General features: G+C 37.6%; 2 protein-coding genes, 1 long non-coding RNA gene and 1 pseudogene across 3 annotated transcripts; 2 read left to right on the top strand and 2 right to left on the bottom strand.

The window, feature by feature from the left end:
- Positions 1-2,259: 2,259 nt before the first annotated feature.
- Positions 2,260-6,844, bottom strand: LOC128191154 (uncharacterized; annotated as a pseudogene).
- A 2,889-nt stretch (positions 6,845-9,733) lies between these two features.
- Positions 9,734-11,584, top strand: LOC128173250 (uncharacterized). Its single transcript, XR_008242458.1, has 3 exons — positions 9,734-9,789; positions 10,473-10,566; positions 11,504-11,584. It is a non-coding gene; the product is annotated as an uncharacterized LOC128173250 (long non-coding RNA).
- A 981-nt stretch (positions 11,585-12,565) lies between these two features.
- LOC128192334 (uncharacterized) lies at positions 12,566-13,432 on the bottom strand. The gene has a single exon (XM_052864941.1). The coding sequence runs from the start codon at positions 13,430-13,432 to the stop codon at positions 12,566-12,568; it is 867 nt and encodes a 288-aa protein (XP_052720901.1).
- Positions 13,433-21,392: 7,960 nt separating this feature from the next.
- LOC128192326 (uncharacterized) lies at positions 21,393-23,864 on the top strand. Its single transcript, XM_052864929.1, has 2 exons — positions 21,393-23,393; positions 23,770-23,864. Exons 1-2 carry the CDS (start codon positions 21,827-21,829, stop codon positions 23,862-23,864), a joined length of 1,662 nt encoding a protein of 553 aa, XP_052720889.1. The 5' UTR covers positions 21,393-21,826.

Raw genomic sequence — 23,864 nt, 5'->3', positions numbered from 1 at the left:
TCTCTATATTAATTGTCATAGCGGGGCCCTTCCTGACTGGTCAGTTTTCTAGTTTCAACAACTTCCATTCACAGTATACAACGTAACATAAAAATCAATCACAATCAAAACATTAAGTATAAAATATACCAAACAACTTTCAATCAATAGTTTTAACAATACACAATGTTAACTCAAGAATCAACATCATTTAATTATCAATACTCAAGCACATGTTTATCGACTATATAGACATCGAGCTAAACCGGAAGCGAGCAGACAGGAAAACATGTGGCTGCTCATGAACATATACATGCAATTTCCCGGCCATATAACAAAGGTAACATCATTTTACATAGATAAGACATAGCATAAGGACAACTAAATAATATCATCTTTATCAACAATCAAGATGAAATAAAACGTAATAACGAATTCGTGTACAGTCCGAATTTTCTCGACACTGTTTACACATGCTACCACTCATATTCTAAACTTTATTATATCATAACACAAAAATATAACGTAAAAACAAATTGCATACATGCAACTATTTAGTATCAAGCTCTGGATGTATTAATACTGTATCAACCCGCTCCAAATCACCACCATGTACAAAAACATATTACAGTCATTGACTCTATTTGATAGAAATATCAACCCGCTCCAAGCTCTTACAAAATAGTGAAATATTACAGTTATTGACTCAGTATAGTTCATTGAACACTGTCATAGATGAAACAATAAGTAAGACTGTGTCATCAAACATTATTGTCATAAAATAAAAAGTAGAGGGGGGAGGGGGTACATCATTACACTGCCCTCCTTTTAAAATGTTCATGTCCCCATGAACTTAACACTTAACAATACATCTCCACCACCTTATATCTATACGATATCAATACAACTGACAACACATAAAGACACTACTGTACACTCACTCAAAAGACAAAGACAATATAAATAGACATCACATCATTCACAAAATGCTGAAAATAATTAATCACATCTATGCATTCATATATTCATCATAACAACTGAGAAAAATATTTATAAATTAGGAATAATGAATCAATACTATGAGAACAAATATACTAACAGACTCTCAAAATAATATCACAGACAATACAAATAACTGGACAAAATATTGTCAAATAAAATCAAACACATTGGCCGACCCAACAACAAAAGTCTCGTCGGAGAGAAAATATAATATACATGCAATCCTGCTAACAAAAAATATCAAATCAAATGAGGTTCTATACAAGGGTTAAAATATGAACAATATAACAGGATATATCTCATAACCAGAACCTTTCGGTGATTAACCGTCGTTAATTACACCTATGCGGGGTCAGTCGTCACTGAATACCCGACTTTACACTAATTTTATTACATAAGAAAAACTAGTAAAAACTCTGACACAGAATTAAAAAAAAGTCAGGATCCCTGTAAATCCTGAAGTAACAATAATAGACCATAATTTAAACACACCAAATATCAGTGACAATAAGTAATTAAAAACATTTCTCCACACTTTGTAATCAGTAACTGGATGTAATTATACATAAGAAGGCTCTACCAAACAATATAGTACATGCCTACATCTAAACAGGAATATAGTCATCAATATATACACAGAGGCAACAGCAGAAACAATATATCATATTTCAAACAATACAGCGAAGATGACCTATTTGGAGACACCTGGTTAAATCTTCATCTTAAGGTAGTCCTATACTCGGCACTAAATGGGCTCAAACTTTGTAAACTTGGTTTTAAATGATAGTCATGCATCCTAGAAACTGATAAATGAAAAAAAAAAGATAGGTCCACATGCTTATTTTTTTGTTATTGGATGTCATCCATTGCACCCATGTTTTGACATTCTTGAAAAAATATATATTCTCAATTTCCTCTCGTGAATTATTATTTATTCCATAACAAATGAAGTCTCATATGCTGAATGGAACATATACATTTCATTTAATCATATATAATCATTTTTTGGAAAAATGTTAATAAATTTTCTTCTAATGTGTCATATATGAGGCAAAATTTGTCAAAATAAATTGCAAAATTTTACATTGCAGAGATAAATTCGGGTTATATTTCAAGTTTTATGGACTCAAAGTGAAATTAATTGATTTTATTTCACAGATTAGCATCTTAGAAAAGAAATTTTCTTAAAAAAAATATATGTTGACATGTTACTTTTTGTGTAATAGACTATATAACAAGTATACCCCCCAAATTTTTTTTCTTCCAAAAATCATGAAATATCATTTCTTCCAATGTACATGAAATCTGAGTTTATTTAAAATGTTTACAAGTTTTCACAATTAATTTAAGTTTAAAAATAGATAGAATGAAATAAAACTTTGCAATTTCTCAATTAACAATATTTTAATGACTTTTCAGGGTATGTTATTTTAGCGATTGTGCAACACATATAATACAATATAAATTACATGTTGTACATAATGAAATACAATGCCTTAATAATTCATCATGCAAATGGAACATGGTAAATACCACAAGAAAATTAAATGAATATTTTCTCATTACCATATGCATTTTATACCAACAGGTCAAAGCAAATGAGTGCATGTTTAGTCACAAAAATTTACATGATCTTAATTCAATACCACTTACAATGAACTGCCTTCATACAAGCTGCAGAAAAGCTTTTGATTCAACCATAATATCTAGAAGCGATAAAAAATTGCACAGTTCACTTTAAAAATTTTACATTCTTGTATTTGATTGAAACCTTGACAAAAACATGTGTAAAACAAAATTTCTAATAAGCTTCAGTGTACAAAATGCCTAAAAGCATTTCAGATGTTTGAAAGATATTGCACAACTTTCTCAATAACTGCTTTTGATTTTGACACCTTGCATCTTCTTGAATTAGCAATTGGGTCACTGAAAACATTTCTTATGCCATTGTTGGGGTCACGCTTGTGAATAATTTTAAGCTTGGCTAAATTCAAGAAAAGTCCCACTAGCTTACTCATAGTTGCTGCAGAAATAACTTTCATCTTAACAAGAGGTTCTAACGATGACTTGCAGCTGTAATAAGACGGTCTAACAAGATCTTCACCATTACAGTTAACTTTAAGTTTTTCGTGAAAAAGTCTTTGGAGAACTTCTACGTCTGAAGCTGCATTGTGCACATTGTATGTTTCTCCCAGAAGTTTCTGGACAAGGTTTTCTTGCCTGTAATTACCCATTTCTGCTTTTGGATAAATCCTTTTGGACAACTTGAGAGTATCAACAAATCCAAAAATAACATCTTGAAATTTCTCAAGTAGGTTGTGCTTGAAAAGATTATGCATAAGCACAGGGATGTCAAAACTTATGATATTATGTCCAATCAAAACTGCTTTTGGAAAACTCGAAACAAATGCAATAAACTGTTCAAGTCCTTCCAAAATTGTTAACGAATCAACAGCTTCTCCCTTCAGCTTTAGAACTCCTCCATAATATGTTAATCCTGTGGCAGCTGAGGCACCAATACTGATAGTTCAGGTTGGTCTTGTATAGACGCTAAACTCTCTATCCCCACACACACAAGCGATTTGGAGGATGTCTGATGTTCTTGCTGCAATATAATGTAAAAAGTTCACTTATCCTTCCAAATAATTTGTAATCAAATATCAATTACGCATACATAACAAAGGTTACTACAAACTAACCTAATCCTGTAGTTTCTAGGTCAAAAACAATCAAGGAACTGCTGTCTACGGAGAACTCTTTTGACGGAATGGTGATGTCCTGTATGTCAGTACATTCATCAAATCCAATATTGGTGCTGTAGGTTTCACCTTAAACAAATTTGGAACAACTTTTATGCAATCATAATATGAAATGCTCTAGCTTTACAAAAATTGCCATTACATACAGTGTGAAATAAGTACATGTACCGGTACATGTATTTTATTTACCCTCAAGCACTGAGTGAGTAGCATCTTTTGATAACCTTTCACTCTTCAGTTCTAGACGTCTTCGTTTGGCACTGCGTTGGGCTTGAAGTAATCGCTTCCTTTTTAATGAATTTGCCAGTTTTGTGGTGTATTTTACCGTAAATCTTCCGGGAGACATCTGACACCTCTTGTTGAGCTAATTAAAAGACAGAAAGACACTTATTTATTAATTACTTCAATTACATAGAAATTAACACGTAGTTCAAATTTATTAAGGATAACTATTCATTACATGTTAAAATGTCATGAACATGTATTATTTCTAGCGATATACATGCATTAAACGTAAAAATCAAATATTCATTTAAAATTACATGGAATGCTGGAGTTAAAAATAAAGGCTCTCTGAAATTATTTGATATGTTAGTAATAATTTAATAACAAATATCATGATTTCAAATATATGAACAACTGAAAAATAAAGTGAAAAATTATGCAATACGACCAGTTTGCAAAGATACATTTTCATGGAACAAAATACATTCATAAATATTATAAGCAGGAATTTTGGGTAGCACTAGGTAACGAGATATACAGGTATATAAACATGTAAGTGTACATGTATTACAATCTGGCCATCGAATATTTATGAAATCAAAATTAACAACAATAAAACAAACAACTGGTAATTCTAAAAAAAAAAGTTATTAAAACAATCTGTCAATCTAAACTGCATCTGCAATTAACAGTTCTACCTCTGTGATATATTTGTAACCCTCATTCTTTTGGCATACAGTGGCAGAAACTCTTGTTTTTAGACTCTCAGATCCGCCTTAAAACCTGTCATCATAATTGTGTGGATCTCAAATACCTGTACATGTACTTAAAGCATGTAGTATGAAATATTATTTACTAGAATACTTGAACTTGTGATTCTTTTTCAGTAAACTTACATTCTTTTTGGTGCTTTGCTTGCTACCATATGGTTAAAATTTTCATTAGTTTGCATGGATCCTAAAGTGGCCAATTCCTCGACTTTTCCAACATATACTTTAAAAAGATCTTCCAAGGCAACACGTAACGGCTGATCTGTCAGAGGCTTACCATATGGCAAATTCCTTGGCTTGTAGCCTGATTTTTCACTCCTGCACCATACCCCACATTTGTCATGTTCACCTGAAATCAAATTTGATAAATTGTAGTCAAGATCTAAACAAGATGAACTTTAATACATGTACTAAAAATGTATTTATATGTAATGTTTCAAAACTTAGCATAGATCTGTTTATGCATGTATATACATACCATACAGATGAGGAACAATCTTTTGCAGATCTTCAAGCTGTGTTGATTTTCCTTGATTTTGTTTGACACAATACATAAAGCATCTCTTCACATGACCCCGAACTTTAACATTTTTCAATGCGTTGAAGGTGTTACTCATATCAACTAGCTTGCCTGTGAAACCTTTGCGAGTATGATTACTATCGCACTTCTTTCTGATGTTAGGATCCACAGACCCTCGCAATCGTGGTAGAAGCATTGTCCATGACCAAAGTGTTGACCTTCAATTCATCATTTTTTTTTAAAATAAAACCACATTTTACATTATCATATACACATCAAAAAGTGATACTGTTTTCTTCATTTTAGAAATACATGCTTTCCTGTATTCATTATGTCTTGAAGCATTTCACAGGCCATGGCTGGCTCCATGGACTTTGCAGAGGCAGTCCAGTTGCATGAGCATGCATGTTTTCGGGGGGGGGGGGGGGGGGGGGGGGCTCCCTTCTTCTTAGCATTTGTACAAATCCTACAGCGTTTACTCATCACGGAAAACCCTAGACATTTTTTTGTGGACTCTCCAATCAAAGTTGCATGTCCTATAATAATATTAACCAAAACTGTCTTATGCAAGAGAAAACCTCTGTGGTTCACTGCATTATCAAATAGATTAAACATTGGATGTAAAAAACATCCAATACTAGGTAACCCATTCTAAAAATCAAATTTTCATTTGTCACCGGGACAATAACTAAATCAAAATTTGTACTCAACCTGTCAAACTGTTGTAAGCACGGCCTGTGCCTCTTTTTTGCCACGCTCCGTCGAAACTTGCTGTTAAATTTCCATCACTTCTAATAAAGTAACAAATACAAATTTTCTGGTTATATATTAAATATGTGGTTTCTGTGGTAGCATATAGAGGGAAAAATTAAATAACAGCAGTCAGTGATTTTTAAATAGTACTAATATTTTATTCAAACAAATCTTAAAAAGTTAACTCAATAATATACATACAATCTAACTTCTTCCTCCAAATTTTTCCTGCAGGTCTCCTCTGCCATGTCTGCTAGATGAGGTACAATTTCTCTTTCTCTGCACTTAATGCTCTTGGGTGGTATAGTTGGAATATTCATAGCATACAATAAACTATTCACATGCATCTCTCCAAGACCAGCATCTATCATGCCTACAATCATTATAATATTTTCTTGTGAAAATCAAATACAATTTTCTTTTGTTTACCGATGTATCCCTAAGATTTATTTATTTGTAATCAAAATAAAGTCTCATTCCAAGTTTTTAAGTTATCCTTACCTGCTGCCAACTTTGTGTTAACATCCCAAGCAATACCACCAGCAATAGTTTTATGCCGGCTACCAGTCGGGATCTCATTAACAAGTTGACAATAGTTACATCTTATCAGCAACATATGTCCTAATCCAAATTTTTTCTCACCAGTGCAATCGTTCAGATGGAGGGGCTGACTGCATAGCTGGCAAGACCCGTCTGCCAAGATTCCTAAGTTAATTTTTAACAACAAATTAGATATAATATTCCATAGCATATAAACTAAAATTACGGTGTATGGTCCACACAAATATTGTCTGTTTTGGTTTGTTGTTATTACCTAGTTCTACAACTCTTCGTCCTACACGCCATTCCCCCTCTTTCAAGTTTTCATCAAGAGGAATTTCAATTTGCTGACTTGGATCGGGGATGTCACATGCAGCATACTCGTGATCGTAGCTAATAATTGGTACAACGTTAGCAGCTGAGGCGGTTTCTTGTCTCCATCGTGATTCCCTTCCCCTTTCCAAAGCCTCATTTATTTTGTCCCTTCCCTTTTTACAAAATTTCCCCTTAAACTTCGCCATTTGTTGTTACGACAGCTAACTACCGGATATAAAAAACGCTGAGTAAAAGTCGAACCAAAACCGTAAAAAATTCACATCTCGGAAAACAAAAGTGTGGTTTATTGCGGCTCTAATTTTACATGTCGGTGTGACGTAGCGCGATACTCGGACTACTTTAATGAAGATATATATAATATGTACAACATCTAAAGTCCTCCCCCAAACCCAAAAATCTACACAAATATTTTTACCTCTACTTATGAACAATCTTAACTACCGACTTGACTTTGGGTGACGAATTTCTTTGGTGATGGTCTTCATCCTTGAAAAGGGTTGTGGCTCTCCTCCATCTCATCTCTCGCCAGGTGTTGGCTCTCTTATTTATGGGACGGTGTCTCGTAAAGGAAGATGTATGGGGGGCAAGGGGAGCTGTTTTCCTTCTGACTGGACTTCTTGATGTGCTTCTTTTCCTCAGGGGTGGAGTCTGTGCTCTAAGAGGAATTGGAGAGAGCCCCTGGTTGGACCGTTTCTATATAGTTCCGAAACCATTCTCAATACTTCATCTATTTTCTTCAATTTCTCGTCCAGTATCTTCTCTTTCTTAGCTATACATGTATTACCTTCCCTTGGCTTGTCATTCTCCTTATCTGTCTCTTGGTCGATCTCGTACGCGGGGGTGTTAAGGAAGGATATGGGCAATTTAGCGTCTTATTTTGACTGTTATATTCAAAATCGTGAAATTAAATAATTATTTTAAATAAGATCAAAAACTTAGTATTATCCTTTAAAATAGATGTTAGTGCAATAAAATTGGGTAGTACATAACTGCCACATTGGTGCATTATCACGTGACAACTATAAATAGCTTACGTATATTCCTTAACATAAAATGAGATAGAACAACACTACCCCGCGGTTTCAAAAATAAAATAAACATACCAAGTGAAAGCAAAACATCTCAGTTTAATCAAAACCGCTGCTAGAATCCTATTTTTTCCTTATTAAAAAGTTATTTATCCGGTTCTCGTAAAACCTTTATTTAGTTTGCACGGAAAACGGCAAATTGCATCAAGACAACACACAACATGGGATTCTAGCACACTTTTCAATTTAAGTATTAATCAAACTAACGATACGTATAAAATTTTAAGTTCAATATATACGGGGTAGTGTTGTTCTAGTCGGATTTTCATATCGTAAACAACGACAGAGGAAAGCCTGGCCGAGAAATAAAAGCAAATTTATATACCTTTTAGTGAATGATTGATTAAACTAACATCTCCCCCAGTATTCTTATGTTCAATTCTCAATAAATCACACCACAATACTTTATGAGAGTTCTTCGATTAGTTATATTTTGAATATGTTTACAATGCTTTCCGATAAAATTCACACGACATTCAACTTTAAGTCATGACGTCATCAATGTGTAAATCTACGTAATACAAACTAATTTCTGGAAAAAAATTGTCTTCAGTATTTTTCATTTGTTTTTTATCTACGTGTCATCGCTTAGATATTTGAATATGTATCTAATAACTAAGATTTGTGATTTCAAGGAATTACATTTAACTCAGATTCCATATGCTTCCTTACCACCCCCGCGTAGTCCTCATCTTCTACTCCCAACAGTTGCCCTGCCCTCTAATGTCTTCTACTCTTTCTTCTACCACCACCGGTTCAGTCTTACTATTCTCAACGCTGCTTAACTTTCTGTCTGCTTTGTCATCTGTTGTCTTCTTTTCTTGTAGTTTATTATACCAGAACATAACTGATGTTGCCTTTTCCCATTTCTTCAGCTTCAATAATGAAGTACTTAAAGGTTCTTCTCCCTTGATAACTTCAAATGATCCTTGTCCTTGGCTCTTGTGGGGAAGGTACCACTTTGTATGTTTTACTAATTCCTTCTCTGTCATTGATTCAAAGTCGCAAACAGAGCATTTAAAAGGGACTTTGACTTGAGCTGTATGTTTTTAAAAGCAGCACATGTCTGATCATGGCTATCCGTTCTCCATGCTCGGAACAATCTGTATGCGTACATTCGAAAACTGTGCCTCTCTTCTTGGCCAACTTCAGAGTTACTGGATCTATGGTGGCTCTTCTAATCAACGATGATAACAACAACTGTAAGAAGATACATAAGAAGTAGATACATGTAAGTATAATTCTACTTATATATGTATAAGTAATCTCTAATCCCTTGAATTTCCAACCCCAGGCCAGGACAAATTTCTATGATACATTAATTATGTATTCGACTTGGTAATATATTATCATACGAATTCAAAATACATCATCTCCTTCCTAAGGTATTGATGAAAAATATTCTTTTGACAATAAACAGCATATAACATATCTATGACCAATATATCTTGGTTATTATATGTATTTAATTCTTCTTGATAAACTTCCTCATCCAAGGCAACATTTCGCCTACATATGGTTTCATTTTATTGTGATGTATCATCTTGACGTTAGCTTGTTCGCTGATTTTAACTCTGTATAACAAATTGTTGATCTTTTGTAGAATCAAACAAGGACAAATGTATTTTAGGTTGCAACTTGTGGCTCTCAAGGTCAGTATCTGGGCTCTCCATTAAAACAGAGACTAAATCAACAGTCTGATATTGATTCAAGTTTGACTTCTTATCATATTTATTCTTTTGTATATTTGTTGCACATTTCAGGTTCTTCCTGACAATCTGGTGAGAGTGATACAGATTCTCTCTGAGTTTATACAGGTAATCTCCATATGAAGAACATTCTTCTGATTTTTCTGGGTCAGAGTATATAACTTGTAAGGGGAGTTTTACTTCAATCGCAAGCATAATCATGTTCGGAGTAAACTTTGTAGATTCTTGAGGAGTACTTCTGTATGCAAAAGCCAGGCACCCTAAATTTTTATCCCAATCTGTTTGTTTGCCTTTAATGTATGCTTTAATCATACTAATCAAAGTCCTATTGAATCGCTCAACTAAACCGTTGGCTCTTGGATTTCTTGGAGTTGTCCTGGTTTTTTTGATTTCTAATATTTTACAAAACTCTTGAAATAAACTGCTTTCAAAATTCCTACCGTGGTCGCTGTGTATACTTTCGGGGCAGCCATATCTTGGAATTACTTCATTTAAAATTGTGTCAGCACATGTTTCTGAAGTTTGATCAGGAACGGGTAATATCTCCACCCATTTACTAAAATAATCCATCGCAACAAGTATATATTTGTTGCCTCGAGGAGTCCTTGGTAATGGTCCAAGTATATCTATAGATAAACGATCCATATGTGCTCCTGTACTCATGTTACCCATGGGAGCCTTTGCAGGTTTATTAGAAATTTTATTCATTTGACAAGCATGACATTTCTCTATCCAGACTTGTATAGCAGTTCTCATTTCGTACCAATGGAACAATTTCTTTATTTTTTCAGTTGTCTTTTTAATGCCTAGATGTCCAGACACTATTGAGTTGTGCATCTGTTGTAATACTTCTTCACGCAAGGAATGTGGTAACAATAGTTGAAGGTAAGTATAATTGCCATCCTTTGAGATGTACTCTTTGTACAAATTGTCATCTTTCAATACAACAGAACTCCACACATTGAAGTAATATCTGCAAGCAGGACTAGTATCTTTTAATAGAACTTCATCTGGTTGATGACCCTCTTTCTTTGCATTATAAAATAATTTCAAATCTGGATCATTTTGTTGTAACTTTGGCATATCTGGGTATATATCTATATTCTATTTTTAGAATCGGTAGTACAACAAAGTAGTGCATTTAAGCAAAATAGTCCCTGTACTTGCAGAGTGTATATACATTTATTGGGACATTTTAAATCAGAATGCTTGACACATGTCAGAAAAGAGGATTTGCAATTTTAAAAACAAGTGTCAAAATTGAATTATCATTTGAAGAAAAGAAATGAAATTGTTTGATGTACACCCTTTCCAAAACTGAGAAATTCCCTACTTTACTTTCATTTTCAGAGTTTTTCAATACAGACGCATTTTGCCGGGAAACGAATCTGACTTCAAACCACGAAATTTTAGCAGGAAAGAGACAATTTGATGAGCTTTCATTCAAGAGGTCCCTCGTTGCTGAACGAAAACTAGGGCCGGAGCTTTGAACCATAACGTTCACATACCGCCTATGGAAAATGCATTAGTGGACTATACCCATATCTACAGTTTTGCAAACATCATTCCAAGATGTGAATTCTATATGTGTCTGATTACGGGTAATAGCACGAATGTTATTTTCATCACTTGTATGATTTTTATGCCACCTTTTCTTTTAGGGAGACTCTTCATTTCTTTTAATACATTTTTTACAGGGTCCATATTTTAATGTGTCTGATTACGGGTAACAGCACGAATGTTATTTTCATCACTTGTATGATTTTTAGGCCACCTTTTCTTTTGGGGAGATTCTTCATTTCTTTTAATACATTTTTTACAGGGTCCACATTTTAACTTTGTGTCAACAGAACATTCACAACTATGAGGATTGGGGTATCTTGATAAAGCATCAGCATTGCCGAGTTTATGTCCAGGTCTGTTTTCAATTGAAAATCATATGCTGATAGTATTTTTATCCATCTGGCAATACGTCCTTTTGGTTCTTTTATTTTGAACAGCCAAACTAAGGCTTGGTGATCTGTTCGTACTCTAAATTTTCCGCCTAGTAGGTATAGTTTAAAATATTCTACAAAGTATTTCACTGCTAATAATTCTTTGTGAGTGACGCAATAATTTGTCTCGGCCTTGTTCATACTGGCATACGAAATAACTCTCTCTTGGCCATTTTGAATTTGACTTAGGACAGCTCCAACGCTGTAATTACTGGCATCAGTATCAAGAATAAATTCTTCATTAGGCATAGGAAAGGCCATAATATCTGGTCCCGTAAGACATTCTTTAATTTTCGTAAAAGCTATATTGCAATCTTCAGTCCATTTGAAAGGGACATCTTTCTTTGTTAAATGAATTAAGGATCCGCAATGGCAAAGAAGTCCTTGACAAATTTTCTGTAATATGGCGCCATTCCTAATATTTGCCGTATTTCAGTAACATTTTTCGGTATTGGCCATTCCAAAATCTTGGAAATATTTTCGGGGTTTGGTTTAACACCGTCTTTGTTTACCACATGACCTAAGAAGGTAACTTCTTGTTGGAAAAACTGGCACTTTTTGGGTTTTAACTTTAATCCAGCTTGATGTATACAATCTAAAACTTCTTTGACTCATTTTTAAAATGTTCATGGAAAGTTGATCCAAAACGATAATATCGTCTAAATAAATTAGACAGGTTTGCCACTGCAGTCCATTCAAAATGATCTGTAAAGTTCTTTGGAAGGTTTGGGCACTTCCCTTTAGTCCCATTGGCATTGTTAAAAATTCTAAAAGGCCATATTTAGTATTTAATAAACGCAGTTTTTGGAACATCAGATTTCTTTACTGGCATTTGGTGATATCCAGAAGTTAAGTCAAAGGTAGAGAAAATAGAAGTTCCAACTACAGCATCAAGACAATCTTGTATTCTGGGCGTCGTTTTTAGTTACATCATTCACCTTTTGATAATCGATACATGGTCTGACCTTTCCACTTTTCTTCATGACTACGTTTAAAGGGGGCGCCCATGGAGAATTAGACTTCTGATTGATACCCTGTTTTTCCATATCTTTTATAAATAGAAATTCTGCATCAGCGTAGGCGAGAGGCACTCTTCTTGGTGGCAATTTTATCTGCTTACTATCACCAGTATCTATTTCGTGTTCGGTCACTGTAGTATATCCCAAATCTAAGTCATCTTTAGATAAAGCATCACTGTATTCACAAAGTAAATTATAATTTTTTTCTTTGGACAAGTCGTCAAAATCATTATTTTCAACAGCATTGCTATACAAATCTTTCATATTGCCTGGCAATTCTTTAACTTCTCTTGTGTCAATTTCAGTAACGTCTCTGATCGACAAGGTAGAAGTGTCTGGATTCTTTATTCCACCTGTAGGAAGTTGAACATCATGTATAAATTCATCTGCTACACCTATAACAGCATCTCGATGGATACACTGTTCCGTATTGGTAAGATTGAGTAGTCTAACAGGTACGGTAGTATTGTTTTTAATATCTACAAGAGTATTTGCCATATGAAGTTCGTATCGTTCAGCGAAAAGTTCTGACGGCTCAATTAATAACTCCTTTTGTTCATTGGGATCTTCAGATCTCTCAACAAAGGCCCGTATAACTCTTTCGCTGAACAGTGGAATTTCGTAATTGTCTGCCGCCGTAACTCTACGACATTTGCTGTTTGTAGTAGTCTGGAAACAAGGAATTTCCTTATTTTGTAGTTTAAGTATCCCTCTACTCAGTAATATTTCTGCAGGCATTCTGCATATAGGACATCAACACCCACAAGACAATCATCATCTATTTCTGCAACTATGATGTGCTGATCAGTTAGGAAATTTTCAATGTAAATTTTGCTTCACCAAGCACTTCTATTTCTCTGCCACAGGCATTCAAAATTCCAGTAGTCTTGTGTATAGGAGGTTTCTTCTCCAAAGTTTCGAAGACTGATTTTGACAAAATTGTTCTGGCAGCTCCAGTATCTATAGTAAATATAAGACAGGATCCATTAACTTGTCCTTCAACGTAAATTCCAGGACTTCTTTGGTAATTACGATTTATAGCATTTTCATTTTTGATCTTTTGTAGATCGTTCTTCTCAGAGTCATGGACCGTTAGTCATGGACCGTTCGTCGACCACCAGTTACGATCCTTGGATGTTTAAAGGAGCAGCAGAATACGAGTTGGGTATCGAACTTCGATTATAATGTTGACTTACAGGAGGGGTTACATATGGTTGAAAATGCAACATGGGACAATCCTGTTTGAAGTGACCAAGTTTTCCACAATGATAACATGACATGGAGGATTTTGTATTCTTAAAAGGAGGGTTTCTTTGACTCAGTTGTTCAATGGATTTCTGAATCTCTGACATTTGTTGTCTAAGTTTATTCATTTCATCTTGCAGCTGATTTTCTGATGATGAGTAACTTGACGACTTGTTGTTAACCTTTGGCTTTTGTTGTGTACCACTTGAAGTTTCTTTGTTTCTGGGATTATTCTTGAAATTATTCTGAGGAGCTTCAGTTACAATGTATGGCCCTTGTCATGTTTTTCTCCTGCTTATTGCTGTTTCTTTTATTCATATCTTGGAAATTAACCACTTCAAAGACTGCATCATCGATGTTGCAGGATCCTTGACAAATTCTACTTGCGATTGAACCTTTTCATCAATTAAACCATCGAAAAATCTTCTAAGAAGATCCTCTCGTTTAGTTTTGTCGTCTCTATCAGGATATGCTTTTGCATAAAGTTTCTTTAGTTCTGTAGCATACGTTTCAACACTTTCATTAGATCTTTGTTTACGTACGGTTGGTAAATTTTGCCTCTAAAGATTTTTTTGTTTCCACAATTCTATATCTGCTATCTATCTCATAAACAAGTGTACGGTAGTTGCTTCTAGTTTTGTGTTTCAACTGATCAAATACAAATTCGCCAGCTTCTCCATGTAATTTTGGTAAGAGTTCATCCTATTTTTCTTCATCTGACCATCGAGATCTACTCGCTACAGTTTCAAAACGACTTTTCCAAACGGACCATTTCTCTTTTCCTTCTCCAGTTAAGGGAAGTAACTTGCATGTAGAATGTTTTGTTCTCTTGTCTTTCACTACTCTAGTTGACATGCTAGTGTGGTACAAGTACCCTTTCTGTTATCTTACTATTCATCGGGTTCGGGGTGCTATTAATACAGATAGATATACAGACCCTGACCCCTCTCCGAAGTCTTAGTTTGACCTGTGTATTCTAAGGTTTGTGTATACTTGCATATACATGCCAATAAATATTGACAGTATTCACTCGTCTCACGACATCTGGCGTCGCCGGGACACGGATCTACAATTTGTTGTATTTTTTTTCCGAGTCAGTTGAACTATCGGCACTGACTCAGTTCACTCAGCTCATACACGTGTTTCTTTATTAGTGTAGGTTAACGTGTTCCCTTTTAGTTTTTGAACGTTTTCAATCAATCTAATATTTTTTCTGATGAATAATTTGGAAGATACGAATTTTTTGTAGTTCGCTTTTTTTGCACATAACACGTGCTAGCCATTTTGGATTGGAATTGAGCAAGACGGAAGCACGTGACCGCGTGACCGGAATTGGTCATCTCAATCGAAAGTACTTTTATTTTGAAACTCAGTTTGTAATAAACAAATCAAGTTTTTGGTAAATTTCACGTTATTCTTACAATTTCTTAGGATTATTTGGGAAATTTTAATAATAGATTAGCCACGTTATATATTTTGTGTGATATTAAAGGTTAGGAACATTTTACTGAGAAATAGTTGCCCTTATTTCAACATTACTTTATATATAGAGTAGGTTGGTAGGGTCAGAGACTCTCAAACTGTTTTTGTGTTATAAACCTTTTCTCAAATATTACGGTTACACACAATTGTACAACTATGGCTGTCTATATATATGCTGCCAGTGCTCAAGAGTTGCGGACATTGGAAGGTGTTGGAGAGAAGAGAGCAGCCAGAATTATCAAGCTGCGTGAAACTGAAGAAGTTACAGAGGAAAATTTAGCTGCTGAAATTCAACTTCTCATAGAAACAATTCAACAGTGGATACGGGAAAATAAGTTGTCACTGCTTAAGATACCAATGTCGTTGCCGACCCCCCAAGAAGATAGTGGTTTGCCTGCAGACCAAACGTCATCTGAAATGCGCCTTAGTCGTCTGGAGACCATTATTTTCCAGCCTGGACAGTCAGTGCAGACAATTGCAGAGGAGATGAAATCCCTGAAGGACTCCACCCTAGCCAGTAATGAAACAGTCCAGGAAGGTCAGCAGATAATTCAGGAACCTGACCAAATGGCAGCTTTCAGTACAGAGAAACAGCAACAGAAATTCAGTCCCAAAAATCAACAAGACGAAATCAACAAATTGCTAGACGCTATCCCATCAAACGGAATATATCAAACAGCCGCAGGAGGAACTTTTCCCAATGGGACCACAGATAGTAGAGCAAGCTATCAGAAAACAAGTACACCTATTTCGGGTAGCTGTGGAAAGCCTGTGCCGTTCTCGTTAGCTGCTGACTCCATGTCCCCTGTAAAGCCATTGGATAATATTCTGCATGGCGATTCAACCAGGTTTTTCTCAGCTTCAGGAAGCCTGCCTACCATGAGCAAACAGAAAATTTTACACCGTGATGTACTTCAAGTCTCTGAGGATCTCGTGCATGCATCATCAATGCCAAGAGTCAGTGTAGTAAATTCAGCCCCGACCGTGCCATTTGCAGCCAGCACTACTGTGGGGTCAATGACTCCCGTAGCTGCGCCGAGTCAAAGCACATCATTCAAGAGAAGAAAGCGACATCGATACAGATCCAGCTCATCCTCATCAGATAATGGTGATTCTGCACCTCGAAACACCCAATTTGCTGCCAGCACTGAAATTGGTCATGAGAGTCGAAGGGACAGATCAAGAAGCCATTTGAATATGAATATTCCGGAGTTTTGTGACCTTCCAGTCAATGCCAGAACTGAGCATGGAAATGAACGACAGAGAGATAGGTCCAGAAGCAAAAGCCCAAACATACCAAAAATGGCTACCTTCAAAGGAACTGACTCGCCTAATTTTGAAGCTTTCATCTACCAATTTGAAAGAACAGCTGGTAGAAGACAGTGGTCTGACAATAAGAAGTTGTGTCGGCTACTAGACTGCCTGGGGGATGTTGCATTGGAATATGCCCGCCGAGTTAATGTACACAATGACTATCATACCCTCAAGAAGTATTTAAAGAGGAGATTCAGTACAAAGGAGGCTCCTGTTGTAGCTCGCAGACAACTTCCATTCTTAAAACAACATGAAAATGAAACAATGGAAGAATTTTCTCAGCGAGGTTATTCCCTTACATTAGATGCTTATGAGGAATTTGAGGGTTATATCATAGAAGAGATGGCAGTGGCGGCTTTCCTGAGCGGCTGCAGAGAGAAAAGTGCGGCAAGACGTGCAATGGATATGGAACCTCGTACCATCCATAAAGCTTTAAAGTTTGTTAAAACTGCTTTAGCCAATGATAGAACACTCTTTGGAGGAAGAGCTAATGCTTACTATCACCGCCAAGTCACATTTCAAGATGAAATAAATAAGACAGCATGTACAGGTTCCGCTGGTAACTTGCAGGACCAAATTGATATTCTTACCAAGGCAATCTAAATACTAATTTAAGAATGCCAAATCGATACTCGGGACCTGAGAGCAGACAAGATCGGTTCAGGTCACCAAGCCCAAGTTTGAGAGGGAGGAGCCAAAGAAGATTTTCAGACGGTCAGCAAGGTGAAAAGCTTAGTGATCGGAGCCCTATGCACCCTCAGTACGGTCAACAAGACAAGTCATCTGCAATGTCCTACTATCGACAGCACGAAACACATTCACAGAGTAGGGCACCCTCGCTCTCACTTGTAAGAATGGGTAGTGCTAAGGATGAGGGTTTAAACACCAAAGGACCAGGTCGACAGGCCTAGATTTGGTCCACGAACAGAAAGGCCAATTTCTTGAAGCTATGATAAGGAAGTCAAAAGGAAAAAGCCTTGTTGTAGATGCAAAGTTCAATTCAACACCATTGAACGCCATTATAGACACTGCAGCAATGCTGACCCTAGTAAACAAGAAGCATGTTGAAACCCAGAGTGAAAATCATGAATTAGTTAAACTGAAGGGTATAGGAGGACATACTATAATGGGGTTTAAACTCTGCAAACAAAAGATTCAAATTGGCGCCCTTTCTTTTACCTGGGACTGTTGCGCTGTTGCTATGAATGATGACATCATAATAGGACTCGATTTTTTGTAGGCTCATCATGGGATTGTCAACCTTAACAACAAGACTCTCTCTCTTAATGGCTGTTTAGAACCTACCGAGCTTAGTAAGGACGAAGAGTCATTTGCGAGGCGGATCTCTAGAGTCACCCTGCTTTCCATTCGAGTTATTCCCCCCAATACCATTTTAAACATATCAGTTACATAGGAACAAAGTCTTCCTAAGGATTACATAGTACAGCCTGTGCAGGATAGTACAGGAATCCTAGGCTTAACCATACTTGGAAGGGGAAAGCAAACCTTCATGCAGTTTATCAATGACTCCAACAAGTGTATTAAGTTGCCCGGTGGCAAGTGTGTTGGCTTTGCAGAGGTAATTGGTGAAGATTGCTTAGTTGGACCATCGGCAAATAACGAGGCTGAAATTAGACAAATAAACATAGAGCCGGATAGTAAACTCGCCCTACCTGAACATCTTGTAGACTTATTTAATAGATCTGCAAAAGACCTCAACGAAATCGAACAGGAACATTTAAAGATATTGCTGACAGATTTTCAAGATGTGTTTGCTAAGCATGATCTGGACCTTGGTTGCCTTTCAGCAATAAAACATCGTATCGATACTAAGGATGCCAACCCAGTTAAGCACAAAATGCGTCGAACGCCACTTGGATTTCAACACCAGGAGGAGGAGCATCTAAAGAAAATGCTTAACGCAGTTATAATACAGCCATCAAACTCAGAGTGGGCATAAGCACCTGTCCTAGTCAAGAAAAAAGATGGAAATGTAAGGTGGTGCATTGATTATTGCAACTTGAACAGCGTCACTGTGAAATATTCTTTTCCCCTGCCTATCACAGAGGATTGCCTAGACACCTTACAGGGAACCAAATTCTTCTCAACCTTAGATATGGCCTCTGGCTATTACCAAGTTGAGATTGCAGAAGAAGATAGAAAAAAGACAGCATTTATTACCCGTTACGGGCTATTTGAGCACACCCGAATGGGTATGGGATTATGTAATGCCCCTGCCACTTTTCAGCGGGCAATGCAATCGGTCCTTAGGGGACTGACTTGGACTCAAGTTCTTGTCTACCTGGATGACGTCATTGTCCTAGGAAAGGATTTTGCTGATGGACAGGCTAATGTAAGAACTACATTACAAAGGTTTAGAGAGTACTCTCTAAAATTAAAGCCAAAGAAGGGTGATTTATTTCGTCCCGAGACAGAATTCTTAGGAAAGGTTGTCAGCTCATCTGGAATTGCTATAGCCCCTTCCAAAATAGAAGCAGTAAAAACCTGGCCTCGTCCAATGAACCAGTATGAAGTTTTGGCCTTTCTGGGTTTCTTAAACTACCACAGGGATCACCTTAAGGACTTTGCTTCATTGAGTGCATGTTTGTATGATCTAGGTCACACAAAAGGAAGTTTTTTTTTGAAAATACACATGAAGAGGTTTTCCGTCTAGCAAAGACTGCATTGGTAACCGCTCCATGCCTATCATATCCACGCCCTGATGGTCTATTTGTACTGGACACTGATGCTTCGGATCATGCCGTAGGCGCAGTACTTTCACAGGTCCAAGACGGAAAGGAAACGGAAATCTGCTACGCAAGTCATGTGCTTTTAAAACCCCAGAGGAAGTACTGCACCACGAGGAAAGAGCTACTAGTAGTGGTAAAATTCTGTCGGCATTTCCGACACTATCTTCTAGGCCGACGATTTATGGTTAGTACAGACCACAATAGTCTTGTCTGGCTAATGAGATTTAAGCACATCGAAGGTCAACTAGCACGCTGGCTAGAGGAACTGGCTCAATTTGACATGGAAATCTTACATCGCCCAGGAAAGAAACATACTAATGCAGATGCTCTAAGCCGAATTCCAGATGATGGGCCAATATGTGATTGCTATGCTGCAGGTGCATCCACTGAAAGCCTTCCGTGTGGTGGATGTGGCTACTGTGTAATGGCCCATAATCAATGGTCAATATTCTCAACGGATGTAGACGATGTGGTCCCTCTGTCAAGGAAATGTGCCCCAGCAGACAACTCTCAGATGGAAAAACCAGAAGATGCTTTCAACATCCTTGCAGCCAAATTACTAGATGATCCCCATTTGCCAGTATCCTGGATTGAGGGGTACTCTGCAGAAGACATTGCCACCATGCAGCGAGAGGATGCAGACATTGGCATCGTCAGGACCTGGCTAGAAAAGGACGAAAACCCAACAAAGTCGCAACTACATCTGGAAAGCCCTGCCACCAGGGCACTCTGATTGTTTAGAGAGTTCCTTCACATTAAAAATGGTGTCCTATATTATGAGTGGATTGACAAAATTGATAGGAGATTCTGCCTTGTAGTACCAACATGTCTCAAAAAAACAGTTCTAAGTTTTTGTCATGATACTAAGTCTGCAGGACATTTGGGACAGCAGAAGACATACAACAGGGTTAAGCAGTCTTTCTACTGGCATAATTTATCACAAGATTGTACAGAATATGTTAAAGGGTGTACCACCTGTAATCAAAATAAGAAACCTCATATCAAACCTAGAGCTGCCCTCAAGTCTTATCATGCAGGATTTCCTATGGAGAGGGTACATTTAGACATTTTGGGTCCGTTTAATACCAGTGAATCTGGAAACAATTATATACTAATGATGATAGACCAGTTTTCTAAATGGATAGAAATGGCAGCTTTACCAGACCAAACAGCGTTGTCTGTTGCTCACAAGTTTCTTATCCACTTTGTCGTCACTTTTGGGTGTCCCTTGGAAGTGCATCCTGACCAAGGTCGCAATTTTGATAGCAACTTGTTTCGAGCTCTATGTGATGAGTTACAGATAGCCAAGACCAGAACTACCCCATACCATCCATCATCAAATGGACAAGTGGAGAGATATAATACAACAGTCCTCCATGCAGATGATTAGATGTTATATTAAGAAGGACAAGAGAAATTGGGATAAAGATTTACCGCTTCTGGCGATGGCTTTGCATTACACTGTGCACCGACAAACTGGATACACACCTAACAGACTAATGCTTGGACGAGAAGTGATACAACCAGTAAACCTAATCACCAATAACATACCAGGACACTTGTCACCACAGACTGCAGATGAATGGATTGCTAATCTGAGACTTCGACTTGCTAAAGCGCATGCTTGTGCCCGCCAGAATCTGAAACAGACCCAGCATAGACAGAAGCGTGACTATGACTTGCGAGTCGTGGAACATCATTATAGTGAGGGAGATCTGGTGTACAAATTAGACTCCACCACCAAAGTTGGCCAGTCCCAGAAGCTAAGGGCACCCTGGACTGGGCCATACTTAGTTGTTGCCTGTAGACCCCCGATATACACTATAAGGGACAGAAAAAAAGAGCACATTATTATTCATGACAATTTAAAGATGTGCCAGGATCGGGAAATTCCAGTGTGGCTTCGCAGGCTGCGGCACCAATATTTCCAGACAGATGACTCCTCTGGTAGTCAGTATTTTCCAGAAGACCATAAAGGTTCCTCTTTGCCAGATCCCGAGGTTGATACAAGCAACAGGGAATTGGAATTACAATCTGGCAGCGTTGATAACAGTCAGCCATCTGCTGGACAGTCTGACAGTATTTCTCATCAGACCAGGGCATGTCGACCAGTCCGGCCTCCGAACAAATACAAAGATTTCTGTTAAATGAAAACCCCCTAGAATTTTGTTAAGTGTATATAGAACAAGGGTTATTAGGATATGTAGGGACATGGTGTCTCTTGTATCATTTTGTGTATATGTTTTCTTAAAAGAGGAAATTTTTGTATGCATACTTTAACTGATTTTACATTCATTTATAGCTGTTATATTTTGCCATTTTCATAAATTCATTTTACCGGATGCATTCTGATGGGGAATTAGATGAGAGCAAGTTTGTCCCAGACTATAACGAGGAGTTAACACCATCCCAGAGCAGCCATGGTGAGCCCGCATTAACGAACACGAGCAGCCTCTGCTCGATGGATCTGATGATTCTGGACGAGGTTCGTTGCTCATCAGACGAGGTAGAGGATCCCAAAGAACCCGTGAACCAGCTTTGTGCCGACCAGACGAAGGAAGCTGTGTTAGATAAACCCTTGCCAACTAGACAGGAGGGAGCTGCCTACCACTGCCCTCTGTGTCAGATAAGCCTGAGTGGTCATGTCAAGCGTCATGTCTTCAGGGTCCATCTCCCACCGTTCTGGGGCGGCAATTGTAACCAATGTGACTCTAGTGCTTCTCATACGCTCTCTCTAGTGGGGCAAATGGGAGACCAGCATTTTCACAATTGGTGTGAATTGGTTAATGGGTCGTTGCATCTCCTGGGAAAGTGGGTAGGAGTAGACACTCTAGAGCAGTTGCTAAATTTTGTTGTTGCACATCAATTATACCCAACAGTTGGGCACTTCACTGACACCGAAATTAGACTAATGTCATTTTATGCAAGACATTACAGCAACCATGTTCCCAGCCAGTTTCAAACTTCACCGCCCAATCACGTGATTTGCATCATCCATTGGCAGGTGCTTTGTACTGTTCTTCGACAGCTGTCTCCAGAGAAGCACAATTTATTCCGGACTTCGAGACAGTCTTGTGGTGGCTTGAACAATTTTGCAGTAGTGGTCGATTCCCATTTTCACCTTGACCAGATGTTTGCAAGGGGAATCATCTCGGAGTGTTCGGAGGTTTTTTCACCCCTAGCTAAACTAGGCCAGTTTCAGCTGTTGTATGCCGTAGCCAATTATGTGTTTCCCAAACACTGGTCACTGTGGGAGAGTCAAGTCAGCAAGAACAAGCAGGTTCGTGTAACCTTTGGAATACACCCCCATCTTTCCAGCCGAATATCGCTTGATATGTTGTCAGAGCTCCGAAGACTTGTAGCCCTACCAGAATGCATAGTAGTTGGAGAGATTGGAATTGACATGACCACTACTTGTGATTGTCAGCACCCGTGTTCCCGGCCAGCGTGTAGGAAGGCATTACTCCATAGCCAAATGGACATTCTCTCCGAGTTGTTGGTGTTGGCCATGGAGACCAACAAGGCTGTTGTGTTATATTGCAGAGACTCAGGGACTGGAGAGGCGGCTAAACATGTGCTACAAGCAATCAGGATGTTGGACATGGAGGGACATCTGTTCCATCGCCACTGTTTCACCGGCTCAGTTTCTGAGGCAGAGGAATGGATGGAGAGTTTGCCGTCTGTACTGTTTGGGATTTTTCCTAAAATCTACACAGACAGGTCAGTTCAGAATGATGCTCGGTTCATCCCTCTTGAACGAATGATATTGGAGAGAGATAGCCCATACCTAGCCGCATGTCCAGCGGAGACAGTTGATGTTGCTCGTGAAGTGGCAAAGCTGAAGGCCCTGTCCATCGAGGATGTTCTCAGGTCTACTTCCATGAATGCGGCCCGCCTTAATGAATATTGTTTTTTTGTTGTTTTTTTTTTGGGGGGGGTTCGGTTTTTTTAATCACTATTTCCCTGTGCAGACTATAACTTTTCAGAAATGTTTTATATGCATTTCATTTTGTAATTTGTTTATCTTTAGGAATCGTCAATATTTCTGTTTATATGTCAATCAAATTTATGCATTTGTTTTCACGGAGGGGAGGAGTGTGGTACAAGTACCCTTTCTATTATCTTACTATTCATCGGGTTCGGGGTGCTATTAATACAGATAGATATACAGACCCTGACCACATGTACATGGAACAGACCAGACTCCTCTCCGAAGTCTTAGTTTGACCTGTGTATTCTAAGGTGTGTGTATACTTGCATATACATGCCAATAAATATTGACAGTATTCACTCGTCTCACGACACTATCATCATTACTGTCAGAAATGTTGTCTGGACTGTCCTCTGAAGAGCTAGAGATGTCATCAGAATCACTGTAA

Source organism: Crassostrea angulata, chromosome 1 (assembly GCF_025612915.1).
Source record: "Crassostrea angulata isolate pt1a10 chromosome 1, ASM2561291v2, whole genome shotgun sequence".
Lineage (NCBI taxonomy): Eukaryota > Metazoa > Mollusca > Bivalvia > Ostreida > Ostreidae > Magallana > Magallana angulata.
This window is presented reverse-complemented; position numbering and strand designations above follow the sequence as displayed.